This window comes from Fringilla coelebs (assembly GCF_963513975.1).
Source record: "Fringilla coelebs genome assembly, chromosome: 5".
In the NCBI taxonomy this organism is placed as follows: Eukaryota; Metazoa; Chordata; class Aves; order Passeriformes; family Fringillidae; genus Fringilla; species Fringilla coelebs.
Genome location: NC_140033.1, coordinates 3,244,692 through 3,259,828, shown reverse-complemented (window position 1 = coordinate 3,259,828; position 15,137 = coordinate 3,244,692). Strand labels below are relative to the sequence as shown.

General features: G+C 40.6%; 1 protein-coding gene across 1 annotated transcript in view; it reads left to right on the top strand.

Moving 5' to 3' along the window:
- MKLN1 (muskelin 1) overlaps positions 1–15,137 on the top strand; it is a 102,971-nt gene that overhangs the window by 13,016 nt on the left and 74,818 nt on the right. Inside the window, exons 2-4 of the mRNA XM_084206527.1 lie at positions 1,189–1,258; positions 9,438–9,580; positions 10,983–11,071. Of these exons, the coding sequence (XP_084062653.1) occupies positions 1,189–1,258; positions 9,438–9,580; positions 10,983–11,071 (302 nt within the window). The remainder of the gene's footprint in view (positions 1–1,188; positions 1,259–9,437; positions 9,581–10,982; positions 11,072–15,137) is intronic.

Below are 15,137 nucleotides of genomic sequence, written 5' to 3'. Positions count from 1 at the left end.
CCACTTGGCCAGTTCTCAAAAGTGTTCAGATTTAAGAGGCCACCCTGGTGTGGCTCCTGGCTGTGTCCCTTGTCCCATCATGGGACTGCCTGGATACCGTTGCTACTGCAGTGATTTTGGGCTGCCCAGCGTGGAAAGAGCCAGCTGATTTCTGTCTGGTAATGCTCAACCTCTGACTTAACCTTTTTCCCTTTGGAGCTTTCATTGGAGTGCTTTTTCCTCCAGCCCTTTGTAGTAATCCAGATGCTCGTGTTCTTTGCCTCCTACACAGCAGATGGAGATGGCAGAAGCCTTTTGATGACTGTTTCCTTCTTTTTACATAAGTTTTATGAGCTGACGAGTTCGTTAGTTGGAAGTGGTGAAGCTCACAAGCCCTGTCCAGCAGGTGGTGCATTGTCACCTTGCCAATAATTATATATATTTTAGGGATTTATAGGGTTTTTTTTTTAGTTTAATCTGGGGTGTGAGCTTTACTGCATGGTTATAGAAGAGAAAACAGATGTGTCATGTAACTGTCATGATGAATCTGTTTTATTTTAGCCAAAAAAATAACTATTTTGAATTTATTAAATACTTAAGTATTGTACTATTTCAAAATGAAGAAAGCAACTGTTTTTCTGGTTGAAGAGTTGAGCTTCTACTTTTTTGCGTGTTGTTCTGGGCTTATAGCTCGTGAAAAATACTTGTTAAAATTTGGCATGGTTCTGGTGGTCATCTTTCTGTGCTCCAGGAAAGCTTAAGTGAGGTAGCAGCCCCTTCTCTCCCTTCCAGTATTGCCTATCTACTAAAGGAGAGTTTTTGGCTTACTAACCCTCCAACTGCTCATCATTTTAACCTTATTGCAAAGTTCTTACCCTACTGAGGTGTATAACCCCATTTTTTTCCACTTCATTACAGACTTAGGCCTATGTAAACTCATCTGTTTTACATTTAGTTCACAATTTGAATTTTTTTATTTCGCAACTTGGAGCTCTGTTTCACAACCACAGAGCTTGAAGGCGTATTTTGATGAGTCCTGTAAAATAGCAATTTAGAAAATCTGTAATAAAAAAGGTGGAAGACCTGAGTCTGTACCTAATGATTTAGTAGTTGCATGAGAATGTTACTGGTCTGAATGTACAGCACATTTATTGGACATGTAAAATATGCAGCTGTTACTTAAATTACTTTTGGCTTCTTGTTTCTTAGGAATATCTTGGTGGATAGACCAAATGATCAGTCCTCAAGATGGTCTTCAGAAAGCAATTATCCTCCCCAGGTAAGCTCCTGAATCTGTGCTTCTCTATGTAATGAATTCTGGGTTTTTATTTTAAATGTGGGCTGCTGCTATTGACATGGACATATTTATAGGCTTCCTTCTCTGAGTAAAATGCAGGTTGTTGGTACATGAGATATTTACATTTCTAGCAGTTTGTGATCCTTCTAGAAGTGCTTCATTGCGGGGGAAGTTTCAGGTTTCCTTCTTGGCAGTGTGGTCATGCTGGAAATAATCAAACCTTATGGTGAGATTAAGCTGCTAATGAGGCGTGCAGGACCCCCTTTGTCAGCACTACCAGAGGTTGTTGTAGGTTCTTGGCCTTGAATCCCACATCTAAGGAGCTGGTATTTGTTTCTCCTTATAGCACGTTCAGAAATGACACAAATGTCACCTCTTCTGCTGGATAAGCACCTTATTAAAATAAGATTTGTATTGATTTTAGCATCTAATTTGCTTTCTTGCTATTATTAACGTTGTTAGATTATTCAGAATAGTATTTTCCAGGCTTTTTTTCTCCAGTAAATGTTCTCCTTCTCTCTCTGTTAGATCTGTACCTTATTACTCTGACATGTTTGATCAGCTTCTATGTCTCTTATTCTGCTTATTTTCAATTCTTTGTTTAAAGCACGGATACGCTGTAAGAGCCTGAATGAGAGATGCAGGACTCCAGGGGCTCTCCAAAATGCAGTTTATTCCATCCAAGAGGTTACAGCAGTCCAGGGTTGTGGGTGACAGAGCCTGTGCCTACAGCTGCCAGCTCCAGCGGCAGGAAGGCCTGGAGACACTTTGGTTTAGGTTACAGTGCATTATATAATTTTCTTTGCTGAGCACCTTCACACAGTAGAACCAATCTATACCTTAACTATTACCTATGGCCTATCATAACTGCTATCATTACCATATTCATGTCACTGTTCTCCAATCACTAAAAGTCAGTACATTACAGTTTAAGCCAGAAGTTGTTTTTCAGTTTCTTGCAGTGGAAAATTCTGAGACCTTTTTTCTACTTGCAACATCAGCAGGCTTGTTTGTCTGTGCTCTCTTTCTGCTTGGTAAAAACATCTTCTTGTTTGAGGTGGGTTTATTCTTTACTCTAAGCCATAAAAACCCCTTCTGACTAACAGACCCTTTGTCTCCTTGGTTATCCAGTAAGACTGGCTCAGCAATTCTTTTCTTCTATATCAAAACTTGCTTCTAACTCTATTCCTTCATGAGATTCTACATTTAAAAATCTTTCTGCCAAGCATAGATATCTGTGAGACTTTCTTGTCAAACTTTCATCCTTCCCAACAATACACAGCAGAGAGACTTGCACAGTGTCCCTCTCATGCAAAGTTCTGCTTATCTACTTAGCTAGTCCAAGTATTCCTCATGAGTGAAATCTCACAGGATCTTTCTCCAGGTAAATCTTGCTGCTAGTCTTGGAATTGTGTTAAAGATCCAGAGTCTGCACTGGTGGCTCCTTAGAGCAGCAGGTCATCTGCTGCCACTGAAGAGCTTTCACCTGGATTTTCTGATCAGTCCTTCTATATCAATGTGTCTGTAAAATTAGGTTTTTGGATTTTTTAGAGGAGAAGGAAAGGTATCCTTTGTATTCCTTACACCCGATTGTGAAGACTGATATTGATCCTCTTGATGCCTCTGTGCATCTACTGCTCTTTGAATTTGATTATTTTGCTTATTTATATTTTGATAAACAATGTAGGATTTTAATCCATAGCCTGAAGCAGTTTAGTCTATCTAGGAACTATGGATTGCAGAGTAATGAGTATTGAGCATGGATTGTATCCCAGCCTGGGCCATCCTTTACTTTCTTTTATGCAGGAAGCACGTTTTTCTTGGGGTGCTTTTGTTCCCTAGGCAAGGTTGGCTCATGGTGTGTCTTTGGACTGGGTTTTTAATCTGAGATGTGATCTTAGTTGTTGCTTAAATTCACTCTTGTATTTTCTGAGCCATCATGAACATTCAACCCTTTTAAAAATCTGATTCTGGAATGGAAATGCACCTCCTGTGAGTGGATGCTTTAGAATATTCCCAGTTTATACTTAAGGCTGACAAGGAGTGATGCAGGTTGTACTCAGACATGTAGATTAAGCAGGGATTAATTAGAGTGGCAGACTTCTGTACAAACCACACAAGCTTGTTAAAGAGATGTCTTCCAAAAATTTTGTGTGTACAAGTCGTGACCTGAATGGAGATACTATTGCAGAATGACTTGACTCCAGCCCTGGAGAGTTGGGCACTGCTCTGCATGCTAAGCAAGGCATTTAACCCAAACTTCTTGGTAGGAGAGAGATGAATTAACACTGGCATTATGTACCTGTGTGTCACGTACCAAGACATATATTAGGTATCCAGAATGAAGGCCTAGCTTGCAAAAAAAATCCTCATGTGGCAACTGAAATTGGCAAGACAGTATTTGAGTTTTATTCTCTTACTTAAAGACAAAACTAGCAGAAAACCTAGCTGCCTGGCTGGAAAAGACCATGTTGCTGTATCCTCTTGCTTGAATTTTTATATCTAATAATGAGAATATAAAGTACTGTGTAGTTGCTCATGTGTTCAGCCAGCTGAATCCTAAACACTGAGTAAGAGAGAGGATGTATTTGCAGTGCCTTTATACTATATAAAGTACTATATACTGCAGCTAATTCTCATGTTTCTAATCTGAGTGTTTAATTATTCATGTAAAGCATTTTTTATGGTTTAATTTCTCTGTTGAAAAATCAGCTGGAAAGAGGAAGTGGGGAATTGAAATCTGCAGAGGAGTCCTATGTGCAAAGAGTGCAGTTTTTGTTATTTCTGTGTATCTAGAAACAGTTCCCATTTGTGTTGTCTCATATTTGACAGATGAAAGAACTCCAGATTTGGTTGCATTTTGATTGAAATAGTTCTTGCACCTTGTCCTTTGAAAGACTGCCAAATTAAATGCAGGAAAAACATTTATATAGGTGTTCTGCTTCCTTATTTTTTTCCCAGGGGCTGAAGTTGTTACAGCAGAATCTTAGCTTGGAAAACTTTAGTTGAAACAGTGGATGACTGAATTGTAAGTGTGGTGAGGAGAGGATTTGGGGAAAAATCAAGCTGAATAGAATAGTTCATATTCCAAAAAATGTTGATTTATACACATGACTTTTAATCTCTGGAATAAACATAATGGATCTTGTAGGAAATGAAGCTGGAAAGCATTTTATAGGTGTTGTGTTGGCAGCTCTCCATTTAAAAACTGGTCACTCGCGTGGTGACGCACTTGCTCAAGTGTGTGGGTGGCCATAATGGTCTGGACAGGAAGCAAACTAAAACTCAGGGAAATAAAGCTCTCCTTGTTCCCAGCTTTATTAGCTGAAACCAGGGCTTAGGCACAACACAAGAATTGGTGTCCAGCGTGCTCGATGTGAGATATTTTAATAAGCTCTGCAGCCCTGATCGCTCGTGTTTGTATCCTCAGTGCCTCACCTTAATGCCAGGGTTTAGTAATTCCCTGCTGAGGTGATGATGCTGTGCTGGCTTAAGGGTAAAAATATGAGTGAATCCCTAAACATTGGTTTATTCCCTTCCCTCATTGACTGAAACAAAACCTTTCCAGGCACCTTTTCTTTCAGAGCACAAATCAGAAGAACATAGGCAAAACCATCAAGATGTGTTCAGAAGCTCAATGAAAATGCAGTAAATATGCTAAAGTCCATACCAAACCTTTTTAAAAGGAGAAAGAAAATGAAAGTGGAAGTGTAGGCACTTGAAATGCTGCCACGTGACTATATTTAGTAAAGGGTTTTCCTGGCTTCATGGGTATGGTAGAGTTAAATAATTCTCATGGCCATGAAAGCCATCAGTTGGTTATGAATGAGTGCCAGTGAAAGGAAATACATCTGACAGCTGTTTTTCTGTTTATTAAACTAGATATCTTTCTTGAGTCTTGAAATAGATGACCCAGAAATTGTATATTTAATAACAAACCTGTTATGTAGTAACCTATTCAGGCAGGAGAGGGCTGATGGTTCTATTTTTAATGCTGTTCTCGGCTTACATTGGAAGTGTGAAGCAATGAGGCTGGTGATGCTGAAGACCATAGCCTTGTCAGAAAGGCTCATTCTGATGATTTCAGTGATGGTCTGATGTGGAAGACTGTACAGAGCACTTAATTCACCTCAGTGGCTTGATTAATAACATGTAGAACAAGAGCATAGATTTTTATTTTAGCCACCAACTTAACTGCAGGAGCAATTGAGATTTTTGTGTTGTGGACAAGGACAGCCCTTGTTATTTTGTTGTTTTGTGGGTTTTATTTTTACATGCAATGCAAGTTTCACTGTTCCCTAATCAAAAATTATGCTTGAGCAGAAGTGGTTAAAGAGAAAGAAGTTGGTAAAAGATGGTGTGACTCTTAATTGTACAGGCAGCTTGTGTAATGCAGTTTGGAATGTAGTTCAGCATATTTGGTCACAGAATCAATTAGGTTGGAATAGACCTCTGAGATCAGAGTCCAACCCTTTACTAATCACCATCTTCTCAGTGCCAGGGTCCAGTTAAATGCCACATCCACTTGTTTCTTAGACACCTCCAGGGATGGTGACTCTGCCATCTGCTCCCTGGGCAGACAATTCCAGTCTTGTGGAATTGTGAATTTTGAAGATCATATGTTAGTGGCATTGTCCAAACAATTAGTTTCAGTTTTACATCTGAAGACCAGTTTTCCTTTGATTTCCATGCTGCTGTGTAGATTGTATCAGGAATTAATTTAAAGTACGTTAATAAAATTTACACTCCGTTGTGTGATGAAGCGGCCTGCATATGGTTGTCATCAAATGGTAGCACAGACCAGAGCTTCAAAAAAGTTTGGAATTTGCTGCAGCTCCCAGTGTTACAAGATTTGACTTGCTTTTTTCTGGGGGGTGCACTGTAAGCGGCTGTTGGGGTGCTGAAGTGCCATATGTGACTTACTCTGCTCTTTGTGCATATTTACTTACAAATCTGTTGGATCAGAAACCAGAAGTTTTCCTCTTCTCGTTTTTTTGTAGCATCTTTTTTGTTAGTGTTGTGATCTGAGGCCTAACAACTGGGCTGAGGTTTTTGCTCAGTCATGCCAGTTAGTATCTGTGTGCCATGTTCTAATGGACAAACACTTCAGTTATAATTTGGATTTTTGGAATACTGCATGAATACGTGGACATTAAATGTACTGATGTTACTCACAGCAATAAAATGGAAAAGTGTCAAATATCTTGATGTATTTGCCTGAAATCTCATAGACTTGTTCTCTCTCCAGGTTGAATAAGTCACTTGATCCTGCAGACACTTCTGTCACATCTTTTAGAGCTACAGAGAATAGTCTGTCACAGCTAAAATCCTGGTAGCAGTCCAAAAATATTCATGCAGCCAGCTGCTAGCAGCTCTTGAGACTGTGTGTTTTTTCAACATCAGTGAGGTTCATAGCTGGTACCCACACAGTGGCAGTGGTGTGTGTTTGTATAGAAACCCAAAAAGTACATCTCTGTATTTTTACATGTATCATGTAAAAATACATGTATTTACATGTTGAATTACAGAATAGTTTGTGTTAGAAGGGTCCTTAGACATCTCATTCCAAGCCCCCTGCCATGGGCAGGGACACCTTCCACTAGACCATGTTGCTCCAAGATCGTATCACTCATCAAACCTGGCCTTGGACATTCCAGGGATGGGGAATCCAGAGGGTCTCACCACCCTCACAGTAAGGAATTTATTCCTAATAACTAATCTAAATGTATCTTCTAGTTTGATAGTCTTTCAGTTTCATGTGTGTGTCTATGCATTATAAACCAGAAAAACACATATCTAGGTACAGAGTTTTATAGCAAAACTGACCTTTATTTCCATATCAATCAGCAGATAATTCACAAAATAAGGTTGAGTTTAGCTTTTGTGTTTCTATTTTCTGTAAGGTCTGCATGAGTCAGCAGGTGGTGGGATGTGTGGAAGTGGGAAGGAGGGTGGCAGAGTTCCCTCTCCTGTCTGTAGGGTTAAGAAATCACTGCTGGCCATGTGGAGTAATTGCTGTGCCTTGCTCCCTTCCAGGCATAAAGGATTTAACTGCAGTCCTGGTTTTCTCTCCCTTAATTTAGGGTAAGAATTGAATAATGCAGGATGACATTTGTGCCAAGTTTTTGCAAATCTTGTGTGGTACTTGAGAAAGTATGTGTTCATGGCCCAGGCATTAGGTTTGGGATTCCAGCAGGATTAAGAATTGCAATTGCTGGTAGTGCTGGCTTCACTTTTCCAGCTTTGGGAGAAATCTGCAGTGAAGATATGATGGTGTAGGAGGAGTTCTTAGACATTGTGTACTGTCTGTTCTGTATGGGAATTTTGGCAGCGGGCTGTGCCATGTATCAAGTGCTGCCTTGCTCATTAAAGGACTGTCCTTTTGCCCATTCTTTCCTTTTTTCTCTTTAGAAAATCAGTTTTCTCTATAGAATTTAGTGGGGTTTTTTCCCCTGGAGTTTGGGAAGTACTTTGAGACAACAGCATGACTTGCTGCTGCATAAACGGTGGGTTCTGACATTTAGGTGGATCGTGTTCTTCACAAAAGTAGAAATTTGTCTTTAAAAGGATTTGGAAAAGTGCTAAAGCATTCTCCTTTTGTACCCCCACAGTGCTGCTACTGGTTTATTTTCTTAATTTTGAAAAAATTTAAAATGCTGGAAGCATCTTTGACAGTAAATCTGCTGTTAGTATACCTATCCAGTCTGCATCCTCATCTGTAACTGCTCTGTATACAAGTATTTCTCTGAATCTAAGCTTTTTCTAAGTATACTAGGAGCATTGAGGTCAAACCTTTATCCTGCTGCTCTCCAGAACAATATCAGTACTGCTACTAGATTGAGAATTATTTGCTTTATAGGGCTGAGAGAAAAAAAAGAAGACGGAGAACTAAATGGATGAGCGAGTTTTTTCTGCTTGTCTCTCAAAAGTTTCCTTTCTAGGGTGAGATTGCCCTATTGATGGACTTGTCTAGGATAGTAGATACTCTCCTAAGATGTTTAGCATAGGAGATACTACTCAGGATCTACAGAAAGCAGCCACACAGATGCAAGTGTCTCTACTTGATGCTGATGAAAGACCAAAGCTCAGGCATCATGTCTGGCTTGGCAGTGTTGCTGCTTGGAGGACAGGGCCACCAGCAGAGCCTGTGGGGGGAGGTGTCCTACAACGTGCTGATCTGCTTGTGCTGGAGTCCTGATGACAGGGCTTTGTAACAAAATCCAGCACGATGAGTAATTGTCATTCTGTGCTTTTCCTCTGTGGTGCACTGCTTATTTCTGAGAAATCAGGGAAGAAAATGAAACACATTATTTTCTGGTATAAAACTTGATGTATTCTGCAAGGTGAAAAAAAACAAGGTGTCTCCAGACTTCCTCCAAGAGCTGTTTGGTAGGGGAAGGTACTTGGTGGTCCCTGATGAATGGTGCAAGTGCTTCCCTGCTCCTGCTTTCCCATGGGAACAGACCTCTTCCTCCAACAGTGCTGGTGAAGCTGGTAGCTGTGGCCTGAGTGTAAATAATCTGACTACTCATACACAGATTATGTCCACCCAGTGTGAGAGGGGAGCAAATGTTCACAAGGGAGAACATTTTCATCATTTTCCATGTAAAGCTCCTTTTCTGTAATTAAGTGGCTCAGTTTTATTTGGGATGGTTAATAGCAGTTGGTTCTGCTGTTTGCCACACACCAAACTTTGTGTTAGTGGTTAAACAGCATCAGCCCAGAGAGAAAAAGTAATTTGATGTTCTCTTAGCATGTGGAACATACTGTATTTATCTAATTGTGTATTCAGTTTAGGTTTCATTTCAAGCTGTAGTGGGCGTTTGAATCTTCACTCTCTGTAGTTGGATCCTATTTGCCAGATTTCAGGAAGTCTTGAGTCTGACTTAAAGGAATATATGTAAGCTCTGAAGAGAATTGCTTGGCATAAGTAGTTCAACCAAATCTTTTTCCTAGGTAAACTGATTTTAAAATAATATTTTTAAAAAAACTTTCCTTCATTCCAGGACCAAATGAAAAAATACCATAATGGGGAGGTTGTATCTTCACTTTTCATTCTCTGTCTTTGTAAACTGAGTATTTGGAGGCTGTAATGCTTCTCCCTTAGCGTGTTTTGCAGCCTTGGCTTTAATATTTAAACTCACTGTTTTCTCTTCCACAGTATTTGATTCTAAAGCTTGAAAGACCTGCTATAGTCCAGAGCATCACATTTGGCAAATATGAGAAAACACATGTCTGCAATTTAAAGAAGTTTAAAGTCTTTGGTGGGATGAATGAGGAGAATATGACAGATCTCTTATCCAGGTAAGATGTGATTCCATCAGCTCTGGGAATCATAAAGGCTGGACCAAAATGCTCTTCTTCCCCCTTAGCTCCCCAGCAGACACATGGCCAGCAGTGGGGCAGAGCTGTGGTTGTGACCCTGCCACTACCTGCCCTCATGTTTGTGGTCAGGTCAGAGAGCAGCAGTCCCAACGCTTGCTCCAGGAGCCTTCCTTATCCTGCTCTAACCACAGAGGTTTGTGGAGAGTGAGCTCTTGGGGATTTGGAAGAGCTGGGTGCAGCGTTGCTGGATTGCAGTTCTTTCCTTCCATGTGCTTGAGGCATGGAAGAAATGATTCCCCAGGTGTAGGGGACTTTGAAGTAACTTTTAAAAGCCCAAGTAACCTCCCCATGTCAAAACCCTTGTTGCAGCCTTAAAGATCTGAACTAGTCAGCTGATCTGCCTTTTTCAGATGGGTAGATAAATCAAACAGGCAAGTGGAAACCTGCATTTTCCTTTGTTTAGTTGGATTTCGTAGAGTTGTACTGATAGGGACTGAAAAAAGAGCCTTTGGGCTGTTCAGGTTATCCAGAACTTTTGAGTAGTTGCTAATGTAAATTTGCAAGGGCCTTTTAAGGAGTGTGCTGTTTCAGAAAGGGAAATGAGAGTTAAAATCCAGGAGTACAAGAGAAAAGAGTAGCAAGAACCAGTGTATTTTGGGGGGCCTACAGAAGAGAAGTCCATCTCCAGGGGTACATCATCTGTAGTCAAGCAGAATAGCTGTGGGCAAACATGGGAAATTCTATGTTACAGGTATCATTCAAGATCATATAGAATCTATCCACAACCCTTCCCACACTTGTGCCCTCTTTAGATAGATCTCTTTTGAAATTTGACTTTATTGCTTTTACAATTATGGGGGGAAAAGTCTTTTAGAGTCATAGTAATTATTGGCATTTAATATTGTTCCACTTCTGCTGAAGTTTAATGAAAATCCTCATTTTGGGACCTGTACTTGTATTTTCAGTAAATATGGACTTAAGAATTTTGGTAAATGTTACTAAATATTTGATATTTTTAGAAAGCAATGCCCATAAATTAATCACAAAGCACTTTGTCAGGGCAATAATTTTGAAATCTGATCCATCTTCCTCTTGAGAATGGAAGAGTGCAGTTCAGCACATCAGGAGCTGAAGTCTCAGGGTTCCAGGTGCAGAGGAGCAGCACTGATCCAAAGCCAATTCCCTCCCCAAATCCCAGTGCTGCCTCCCAGGGAGGCACAGGTAGGTGGAGAGCAGCCCAGGCCTCGGTCCAGCACGTGTACTGATGATTCAGAGTGGTGTGAAACAAGCTGCGTGTTTCAGGCGTGACCTAGATTGCATTTATTAGCTAGTCCTTAAATACAAGGTAAGATTTAGTAACCTTATTTATTTTTTCCCACAGTGGCTTAAAGAATGATTATAACAAAGAAACATTCACCTTGAAGCATAAAATTGATGAACAGATGTTCCCCTGTCGATTCATTAAGATAGGTAAATGCATTTTTTCAGCATTCTGAGTAGAAAATAATCTCTTCTGATACTTGTGCCTGTCTTGGCACTTGTGACTTCATTGTACTCAGGCACAGTATCCACAATAGCTGTTCCATTTCATCATCTTTTAGGCTGGTTAGATTGAAACACAGTGAAGTCCTGTTAATAAGAAATAGTAGCTTCATAATTTAGATCCTGGGGAGTGAAAGCAAAATAGAGCAATTTTCAGAAATACAGCTGTTGAGTCAACTAATTGCTGGAGAAGCTGCTTACTGTCCTCTTATGAATTGCTATATAGAGCTTTAAATAAATTACTAAGCTAAATACCAGTGAAAGTTTCCATATTGACAACCCTCGAGTCTTGAAAAGCTTGGAGAGTTTTGTTCTCAAACACGGTTGCAACACATAAAGCAACAGCAGAAGCCTCCCTTGTTCTCTCCCTGCTGCTCTTATCACAATATCTCACTCACCTCTGGCTAAGGATGACACCCAGGGGCAGGCAGGGGTTGTACCCTCTGATGTCTGGTTTGGCTGGGGCAGGGGCTGAGGGGGTGCTCCCCAAGGCCAGGTACTGGGATGTGTGATAGGAGCAGGTGAGGATATCTCTTCCTTGCTTTTTGCAGGCCCGAGAGAACAAGAGCCTTACAGTTGTTGGATTTAATCCAAGGATTTGGAGCCTTTCAGCTTGCTCAGTAAATTTATCTTTCCCTTCCTACCTACTGAGATAGTACAAGAATGACTGGGTTTAAACTAGCTGTTTAAGGTTAAAAATAGAGCAAGGAGGTAGTTGCTGAAAAATGAGATAAGATCCTGTTGGCTAATTTAAGATGAATTTAGGAGTGTTTTGATGTGTTGGGTAATTCTTTGCCAAGACACTGATGATAGTGGCTGTGTAGGGGCTCCCCTCTGAGCCCTTTGCTCCAGTGTGTTCTTTCTGAATCTCCTCATGTTTGTCAGGAACTGAAAGCTTCAGGCTGGGAATCCAGTAATCATTTGTGGGGTTTCCTGTTCTTTGAGAAGCAGAGGATTTGGTTGTTCACTGGGCTGGTTTCTGGCTGCTACTTTTGGAAGCCAGAACTGTAGTGCTTGGCTTTAGGAGGCCTCAAGAGTAGCAGAGGAATCAAGTTAAAGGTTGACTACAACAGGGAAGCTAAATGAATTTTTAAAAGCTTTATTTTTATTTTTTATTCTGAAGCTTCCAACATTAAGTTTTTGGAAAATGTTATTTTTCAGTGGCTGAAAACTAGCAAGTGGTTCCTGGAGGGCTAAAGGGCCCAGTGGAAAGATTTTTGGCTGCTTCTTTGGATGTGTAAATTGTATTCCAGGAAAGTGTGTTCTGATGAAATGAAGTGTAGCCGTGAGTTGAAACTTGTTATGAAAGTGAAATGCTGATTAATTCCCATTACCAGGACGTTTTTCTCTGAAATTATATCAGTACGTTGTTTTCTTGGGATGGGATCTTCATGTAGCACTTTTCTCAAGGGCATGTACTGATAGGACAAGAGGAAACAGCCTTATCTGAAGGAGCGTAGATTTAGATTAGATATTAGCAGGAAATTCCTGATTGTGAGGGTAGGGAGGCCCTGGCACAGGGTGCCCAGAGGAGCTGTGGCTGCCCCTGCATCCCTGGAAGTGTCCAAGACCAGGTTGGACAGGGCTTGGAGCAACCTGGGCTAGTGAAAGGTGTCTTTGCCCACATCAGGGGGATGAAGTTGGGTGCTCTTTCAATTGCCTTGCAACCCAAAGCATTCCATGAATAAGCATTATTAGCTACATTCATATTAGATTTGCACTGAGCTGTCACTTCCTCACTGGTTATGGTTTGAGATGAGTTTTCCTTTATCTATAGCCCTTCCTTTCCAGAAGCTTCTTTCATGAAGAAATTCCTATGCTAAGACAGAACTAGAAATGGTCTTTTCACCTAAACCTATGAAAGCTTCTGGTTGATGGCTGGTGTCATTTTGTTGATGAAGTTGTGAGAGCATTTTTTGCTGTGAAACAACTGCAAAACACTGTTACGAAATTCTGTTATTTTTCAGATTCACAGCTTGAAAATGTTTTGAGTTTGTTAAAATTTCCAAGCTGCTAGCCAAAGTAACTCAAAATTTCAAGCACCGTGCTGTGTTCCTTGTAACAATGCCAGGAAACAAGGCCAAAATCTGCCCTTTTGGACTCTCGGGGACTGACAGGGCGAAATCCCGCTATCAGTGAGGTTTGGGCTCGGGGGTTCACAGCACTTGCATCAGGCATGGGCTTTATGATTCCACAGAGCAGCACAGGGACCTACAACAGCACTGTCAGCAACACAGCAGTGGGGTTTATATGGGGGCACGGGGCAGGAGAAACCATGGACAGATCTGGGAGAGGGGAAAGTTCCTGCTGCAGCCTCCATTGCTCACATAGCAGAGGAATTTTCAGGCTCATAAAACGCAGAAAGAATAACCTCTCTCCTTTGGTCAAGAAAAGCCTTGCACTTCTGTTAGTTTAATTACTTCAACTGCAGTTCCTGAGCACTGAGATGCCCAGTTGTGCAGGCTTTTTGACTTACTTGACAGGTAAATTTTATATTTCATGTAGTACCTCATTAAAGAACTGGAGAGAGAGAAGAAGGTATTTATCCAGACAAAATATCGAAGAATAATCTTTTTCATGTCTGTGAGCTTTGTTTCTGGCTCTGTTCTCATGATTCCTCCAAGCAGAGATTTTTCTGTGCTGTGTCCTTGAAAGCAGAAGGTGTAAAGATTGATTGCCATGAAAGAACTTGAAAAATTCCAGGTGTAATTCTCATTGCAGTATATTACTAGCATGGGATTTGGTGACTAAGCTTCAAGATTTTTAGGCTTTGATGGAACAAAAATGAGGGATACTTTTTGAATGGATATTTTCTTCATTTTGCAAGTGTATCTGTTTGTTTGTCTGCCGGTAGATGAGGGACACAGAAATTAGCTTGAGAGAGGTGTTTAAAATGACTGTTCTTAATGCCTTTGCTATTAGCTTCTGTGCTATAGAGTTGAAGTCCTTGTCTAGGAATAGCTATTATTGAGAAGTATCCCCTAAAATCATCCTTGTATGGATTAAGAAGTGTTTAAGTGACTCAAATACCTTCTGTTTCTCAGAAGAATATTGATTTTTTTCTGAATTTTTTTTTCTCTGCTGAACTCCTCTCACTGTGGAGTGACAACTCAACTGTTCTGAGCAGTTACACCTTTTAGGATGGATTGCTGTGGTAGCTGCAGGAAAAAACATAGTGAGATGGCTTTTTGATAAAAAGTAAAGGAATTACATATCTTTAGGCCTTCAGCATCTTTGATTGTAGTACATTTCCATCTCAAAGGTGTGCAGAAAAAAGTGCTTCCGTGCTGCACTTAGTGCCTCCTCTTTCCAGGTAAAAGTCAGATTGTGGGTGCTCTAAAAGGAGATTTTTCTGAAGATCTGAGCACTCCTATATGGAGGCCTCAAAAGAGAGAGGGCAGAAGAAGGGGTGAGAGGTGTCTCCTGGGAGTCAGGAAAGAAGTTCAAAAATGGGGAGATGATCCAGCAGAACGCTTCAACTTGCCTAACTGGAAAAGAAATCACATTTCAGTCTCAACCTTCAGCTTTGTTTCTTTTTCTGCTCCTATGGAGTCAGGTTCAGTTTTCTCTGCCTGTGCAGTACTGGGAAAGTGTTTTCCTTCCCTTCCCTGTACAGCTTCATGCGCTTTCCTTAGAAAAAATGGTTGCACCATGAAAATCTTGCTGTTAAAAATCATAATTTCTGTTATTTTGTTTTTTCCTTTTGGTAAAAAAGGCTGTTGGAAGCTCTGAGTTAACTGTGGGGAGGACAAATGTCAGCAAGTTGATGGCTTTGCTTTTTCTTGTGGTGGGAGCTGCCCCAGATTCTTGTGTATATCCCAATAACTTCTTAGGGGTTGTAGTTAGCATCAAAGAGAGGAGGGTGAATTGTTAATTTGTTTTCTGAGAGAAGCTCATAGAAATTTTGAGGAGAATTGCTGAAAAGAAATAGAGGTGGATAGAGAAGGTGGTTCAGTTCAGTTTGGAAATTGGCCTCAGGTTTACCATCAGGAAA